At 42.8% G+C, this 6,897-nt stretch overlaps 1 protein-coding gene across 1 annotated transcript in view; it reads left to right on the top strand.

Moving 5' to 3' along the window:
* The window catches only part of ube4a (ubiquitination factor E4A (UFD2 homolog, yeast)), a 22,678-nt gene that overhangs the window by 5,288 nt on the left and 10,493 nt on the right, over nt 1-6,897 (top strand). The window contains exons 4-16 of the mRNA XM_010794342.1: nt 1,172-1,284; nt 1,415-1,567; nt 1,947-2,106; nt 2,196-2,398; nt 2,581-2,772; nt 2,860-3,193; nt 3,391-3,517; nt 3,686-3,993; nt 4,694-4,826; nt 4,960-5,150; nt 5,386-5,486; nt 6,154-6,267; nt 6,565-6,739. Coding sequence (XP_010792644.1) covers nt 1,172-1,284; nt 1,415-1,567; nt 1,947-2,106; nt 2,196-2,398; nt 2,581-2,772; nt 2,860-3,193; nt 3,391-3,517; nt 3,686-3,993; nt 4,694-4,826; nt 4,960-5,150; nt 5,386-5,486; nt 6,154-6,267; nt 6,565-6,739 — 2,304 coding nt within the window. The remainder of the gene's footprint in view (nt 1-1,171; nt 1,285-1,414; nt 1,568-1,946; nt 2,107-2,195; nt 2,399-2,580; nt 2,773-2,859; nt 3,194-3,390; nt 3,518-3,685; nt 3,994-4,693; nt 4,827-4,959; nt 5,151-5,385; nt 5,487-6,153; nt 6,268-6,564; nt 6,740-6,897) is intronic.

Genomic DNA, 6,897 nt, shown 5'->3' with positions numbered 1-6,897 from the left:
ATTAAAGTGTTATCAAAGCTGGTAAAGGTGCAGCTAATTTGACAAATTAGATCAAAGTCAAGTAAAGTGCAAATATCTCAGTACTTGAATAAATGTACTTACTCAGTAACTTCCCACATCTGAAATGAGATATGACTTCAAGTCATGTGATAATTTCTTAGTATTTGATCCTTCAACTTGGCCTCAGGAAATGCAAGGACTTCACAGTTTTGGCAACAAGTTTTGGAGAAAGCAAATCGGAGGCTTAAAAAGAGACAGGGAGGTGCATCTTCATCATCTTCATCATCTAGCATGCAAGAAGTGTAAATAGAGGACAGTGAAGGAGACACTGAGGAGGACCACGCTTCGTGTGGGCTGAGTACCAAACGCTGTCTCCTGGTACTCATCTGAGTAACTCACTCAAAAAGTTATGTGCACCCCTGGTTATAGATGTAGAAGTAGTTACTAGTACTTTCGGCACTATCCCGATAGCATACTCTAGCTTTATGTTCATAATGAACCGGCAGCTGGGATTTGTTTATATTGTAGCCCTTTAAAGCCAAAGATGACGAAGCCCATGTGAATCTCTGGGTGTGAGACGATGTTGGAGAATCAAGTCGGATAATCCTCATTGACCTTTTTACATTTCCAGTTCATCACGTTTCCCTGCAGTACTTCCTTTTTTGTGGAAGGGACATTAGGCAGACAGACAGGAAGTTGTCTGATCCTGTTAAGTCTGCTCTGTTGTCCCCCTGTTATTTCAAGTGCTCTAGCGACTTGAAAGTGTAATTTCCTGTAAGCACTGCAACAAATGACTCATAGTTCTTGACAATACAAAGACCTTGCAGACTAAAGTCTTGCCTCTGACTCTCTCGACCACTGAGACCACCTAAGGGTGTGTGATGGTGATCAGGAAATGAATGTTAAAAGTCTCCCTGTTTTCACATTAATACATTCTGTTGCACCTCAGTTTGAAATAAACCAGTAAAAACATGAATTGCATTTAATCCCCATGTGTCTTTTTGCCAGTTGCGACAGCATTGCTGGTATTGTTTTCCCTGTGGAGTCTGTTTGTGTCTGCGGACATGTCATTTGGATGTTATGGTCAACTGTTCCTTTAAGCTTCATAGGTTGTTTTGTGTAATATGATTTGTGCAGACTTAATTTGAAGGACCCTGGTTCTCTCCCTTAGGTGACCCCAGTCTGAGAGGAGGTAATGGGATCCCCCCTCGCTGTGTTTACCTGGAGGAGATGGCTTCAGATCTGGATGGACAGGACTGGCTGGACACGGATAACATAGAACAGGTCTGACGTCTTTTTGTGTCATCACTCCATTTGTCCCACATCCTGTTTCTACTAAATGTTAAGAACTTCTATCATTTTCGGATGTTTCAAAAATGTATTATTGAGTAAGTTGACTGATTTGTGTCTTTAGGCTTTGTTCAACCGTCTGCTGGTGCTAGAGCCGGGGAACAACCTCATCTACATGACGTCGTGCAGCGCTGTCAACCTGTCAGCTGACCGTGACGCTGGAGACACGAGTGCCATCCGTTACCTCTTCGCCTGTTACCAGAGGTCCAAAGAAGAGGTGCGAGTTTTTCCTACAGGACTTGTTATCGTAGCACTTTAACTAACCTTCAGAGATTGCCAGTTGTAAATATTCTCATTAATTGGAACAGAAAAATAACCCTTTTGCACTATTTGATATGTATTTACTTGCACATCTCACAACATTCTCTTGCACTATTCTATTTCTATTGTTATTTCTTTCTCTATTTGTATTGGTTTAATTTCTTTCATGTCCTATATATATTCATGTTGCATTGTTGGAGGAGCCTCGGACTTAAGTCTTTCATTGCCATATCTACACTGTAGCTACTGTGCACATAAAGCCTTGAATTGAATTAAATTAAATAGAATAAACCAGGCTCTTTCATAATTGAGTGACTGGATTATCTGTGTATTAGGTGACGAAGGTCCCGGAGAAGTTGCTGTCGTTCGCTGTACGCTGTAAGAACCTGACAGTTTCCAACACACGCACAGTTCTGCTCACCCCAGAGATCTACGTCACACAGAACATCTATGAACAGCTTCTGGACTTGTTGCTGGAAGGTTTCCGCGCAGCACGTAGGTTCAGGACTGTTTCTTTCCGGCCTCGGTAAAGCTTTTCCTTGATTCTACTCTTCTCTGTTTCTTACAAAGCCGTTGTGTTCCAGAGCCAGAAGAGGTGTTTGAGTTTTTGGAGGAGATCATTGCTGGCCTGCTCTCCGACCAGGAGGTGCGCACCTTTGGGGAGGTTATAGTACCGGTGCTGGATATTTTCCAGGGACGCATCAAAGACCTGGACCTGTGCCAGCCTCTCCTCTACTCCTACCTAGACGTCCTGCTCTACTTCAGCCACCATAAAGATATTGCCAAGGTCAGGAGAAACACACAGATGTTCATAAAAGTTATCATAACTTTGACTACTGACAACAACTACATAGTTCATTGCCCACCACTAATCGAGTAATATACAATAATTCACAGTACATCAAATAATCATATTCAGATAAACAGACATTGCCGAATATTTCACTGTTCTTTTTATTTATTTTTAAGGTGTTGGTGGAACACATTCAGCCCAAAGACCCAGCTAATGGTTTGCAGTACCAGAAGACCCTGCTGGGAACAGTGTTGAGTATCTCCTGCTTGTTGAGAACCCCAGGTGTGGTGGAGGGACATGGCTACTTCCTGAACCCCTCCCGCTCCAGTGCCCAGGAGACAAAGGTCCAGGAGGCCAACATCCACCAGGTAAAGAGACTCTCTTCAGCTTGATGTTGATGTCGGATTTGCTCCAAAGGTCATTGTCTAACGATGTTTACTCTCCTTGTGTTGCAGTTTATGGGTCAGTTTCAGGAAAAGCTTCACCAGATTTTGAAAAACCTGCTCCAGCGATCCAGTGAGACGCGCCACTTGCTGCTCTCGTGGTTGGGCGGCTGTCTGCAGGCTAACGCCGGCCGGGCCAAGATATGGGCCAATCAGATGCCAGAGATCTTCTTCCAGATGTACGCTTCAGATGCATTCTTCTTAAACTTGGGTGCAGCACTGCTGAAGCTGTGCCAGCCCTTCTGCCGGCCGCGGTCACCCAAACTCCTGACCTTTAACCCCACCTACTGTGCCCTCAAAGAGCTGAGCGAGGAAGAGAGGCGCAATCGCAATGTGCACGCAAGAGGTTATTACATTTGAAAATGAGCATCAATTTGACCAGTTCAAATACATTATCATCATTTTAAGTATTAGTGCAGCTGCTCTGGTGTTTGCATTGTCTTTATAAATGGGCTCATAGCAGTTTGGATTTATAGCATTTATAATTTTACAATTGTACAAACTACATTTTATGTCTAAATAATCCCCAATCTCTTACGTCAGGTCTCGACAAGGAAACCTGTCTGATCCCTTTGCCCCCCCAGCAGCCGGTGGAGTCTGCGCAGTCGTACAGCCTGCTGACCGAAAACCTCATCCTCACACAACTCACCATGCATCTCGGCTTCCACAGGTGCATACCTTCAAAGAACTTCCATAAATAAATAAAGAAACTTCCCGTTTTACATACCACACAGAAATGTAGCATACCTTATGTTCCTCATATTCACACCATATGTCAGCATTAACCCGTACTGTGTTTTTCTGTTTGTTTCCATGCTTCTGTGGCGTGCATGTGCAGACTCCACGAGCAGATGGTGAAGATGAACCAGTCTCTCCATCGGCTCCAGGTGACGTGTCAGGACGCCCAGCGATCGGGCAACCCCATGTCGGATCAGCTGCTGGAGCAGTTTGAGCGTCTGATGATTGTTTACCTGTCTACCAAAGCTGCCACCACTCAGCCCGCCATGCTGCAATGCTGCCTTAGCCTCCAAGCTTCCTCGGCTGCGCTGCTCGTTCAGCTGGGTGTGGGGAACCAGGGGCCTGAACATGTAGCACTCAGTTTCCCCCTGCCCCCCCTACAGAACACTGTGCTCTGCTACGTACCAGGTAGGTCACGTCTCCCACTACACTACAAACACAGTTAAACATAAAGCCGCTCAATCTTAAGCTTTGATTGATCGGTGGGTTCAAGGGAGGCTGACATTTCATTTCTATACATTTTTCATGCTTAAATCTCATCAGGTTGTTTCATGTTTTTATATGTGTTATCTCGTAATTGGAGCATGTTTAAAAGTGTGTTGTGTAAACTTATAACTCAACAAATAATTGATAGAAATCCTTTTCCTATGATATTACGACGCCTTGCAACTTGAAATTATTAAAATTTCACACAGATTTTATTTTAAGATGTATATTTTTGTATATTTCCCTGTCGGGTTCAGGCTCAGTCAGTTAAAATTATTTTGGACCATTACATTAAAACCTTTAACTCTGCTTATATAATATATATATAAGCGCCTTTGAGCATTAGGAAAAGCACTATACAAATCCCATATATTATTATTATATGCAGGTGATACTTCAATATTTTATTTATAAATGAATGAAACCCTCTTTATTTGTCACACATACATGCACGCAGCACACAAAGTGAAATGTGGTCTCTGCTTTTAACCCATCCCAGAACTAGGAGCAGTGGGCAGCTGTGCATGCAAGGAAGGGATTAATCACTTGTAGTAAAATGATTCATTGATGCTGAACATACCTTTTTATGATAGTCATCACTTCTGTGTGCCTGTTCCGACAGAGTTCTTTGCAGAAAACATGGGAGATTTTTTCATCTTCCTGCGTCGATTTGCTGACGATGTTTTGGAGACTTCTGGAGAAAATCTGGAGCAGATTCTTAACTTCATCACTGTCTTCATGGGAAACATAGAGAGGTACACAACTACATCTACTATATCAGCCATTGTTGTCAGTTGAAAGGAATAATTGATGTCCTATGGGGTTTGAATGATGCAGACCGCCCTTAGAGTGTTTGGCTCAATCCCCTCTGTCCTGCATGCACAACAGGATGAAGAACCCTCATTTAAGAGCAAAGCTGGCGGAGGTCCTAGAGGCGGTGATGCCCCACATGGAGCCGGTGGCTTCTGGTGCTATTCAGCCAGTCGTGTTCCAGCGAGAGAGAGCCTTCTGCTCCTATAGACACGCACCTGAGCTGGCCGAGGCCCTCATCTCTGTGTTTGTAGACATAGAGTTCACAGGTATTGTATTCCTCACAATTTTGTATATGCTATCGTCGTAGTGATGCAAGCAGCATCGAACTGTATCATATAAAGTCCCCTTGAAAAGTCCAGTTCAGGTGCTGTCACAAGTACAATCACCTAGTGAAAATAACTATGTAAGGCAATGATGAAAATGAACATCCAAATGAGAAATTGAAGAAAAAAGATAGTAGCAATGTTTGATTTCTTTTATTTTTCTCATTCCTTTTATTAGGTGACCCTCATCAATTCGAACAGAAATTCAACTACAGGAGACCCATGTATCCCATCCTCAAGTACATGTGGACAAAAGAAAGCTACAGAGAGAGTATCAAGGTAAAAAAACAACTGGTGACTTTGAGGTTTTCCATCCAAGTAAACTGTTTTCAATGGTTTATTGAATGGCCATACAAAAAGAGGCTCACGTGTTTAATTCTTAAATGTATTTGGTGTGTGCTCTCTTAATATCTAATCCTGTCTTAATCATGTTGCATGCTGTTGCAATAGGTAGAAATCAACTTTTGAAATCCGTGAGAATGAAAACACAACTCTTGGCTTAATAATGAACATTACAATGTTGGTCAAAGACAAGTATCGGCTGGTCGGCCGCTCCTAGGTGTATTACAGAGTTTGCGATCGGGAAACTTCATCAAGAGCAGACCTAGATTTTTGGTGAACAACAAAAAACTCTGCCAAAATGCCAATGTTTCCTCACTCTCATCACCACTCACTCAAATTGTGTCTATTTCTAGAGGAGTAGTAGAGAGGAAAGAAAACAGCCCGGGTAAACTGTCCAGGGTGTGTCATTCGGTTTCACTCAATGAACACAAAGATTGGCTTAGGCCTCTTGACTCATGACAGAGTGAAGGCAGTAGAGAGAATGAGAGCTGAAACAGGCATCTATGGTTTATCACCAGGGGATTTTATGTATTGGAAAATTGTAGTTTGTCGAGCAGATTGATCTAAATTGGCCCTTTATTAAGTTTGACATCTCTTGTTTCAGCACTTGGCGCACTATGCATCTGAGAACCTGGAGGCCATGAACCCCCCTCTGTTCCTCAGGTTCCTGAACCTCCTGATGAATGATGCCATCTTCCTACTGGATGAGGCTATTCAGGTAAGATGATTCAAACATGCACCACCTGACATCTATATGGCAAATAAACTTGTCCATTACATTACTACTGTGTAGTTTATAGTCAAGTACCATTATAGTTTGTTTGTCTGGTGTTTATTTCATCTTTTGCTGTGCTTACTTTGCATTCATTTTTTGGTAAAGGTTACATTTGCGTAAAAACACAAAGTATTGTGCACAAGGAGAACATCTGGCACAGAATTAGTCGATGATGGCCATATAAACGTAATTAATGACTTAAGTTTTTCATTAGCTAAAAAAAAAAATCTTATCTCATAGTACCTGAGTAAAATCAAGGTCCTTCAGTTGGAGCGGGACAGAGGGGAGTGGGAAGGCCTGGCCCCCGATGCCCGGAGAGAGAAGGAGTCGAGCCTGCAGATGTTGGGACAGCTGGGACGCTTCCACAACATCATGTCAAATGAGACCATCGGCACCCTGGCCTTCCTCACATCAGGTCAGAAAACACTTGATTCTTCATGTTGATTAGACCCTCCAGAAAAACGCGGGCAAAAATCCTTGATTATGCGATTAAACATGCAGGGTTTTTATGTGATTTTATGCGGTGAAATTGCGGGAAGTTGCGAAATATGCTAAATATGCGAAATATGCGGG

The sequence above is a fragment of the Notothenia coriiceps genome, unplaced genomic scaffold, assembly GCF_000735185.1.
Source record: "Notothenia coriiceps isolate Sejong01 unplaced genomic scaffold, NC01 NC01_scaffold00037244, whole genome shotgun sequence".
Taxonomy (NCBI): Eukaryota; Metazoa; Chordata; class Actinopteri; order Perciformes; family Nototheniidae; genus Notothenia; species Notothenia coriiceps.
This window is presented reverse-complemented; position numbering and strand designations above follow the sequence as displayed.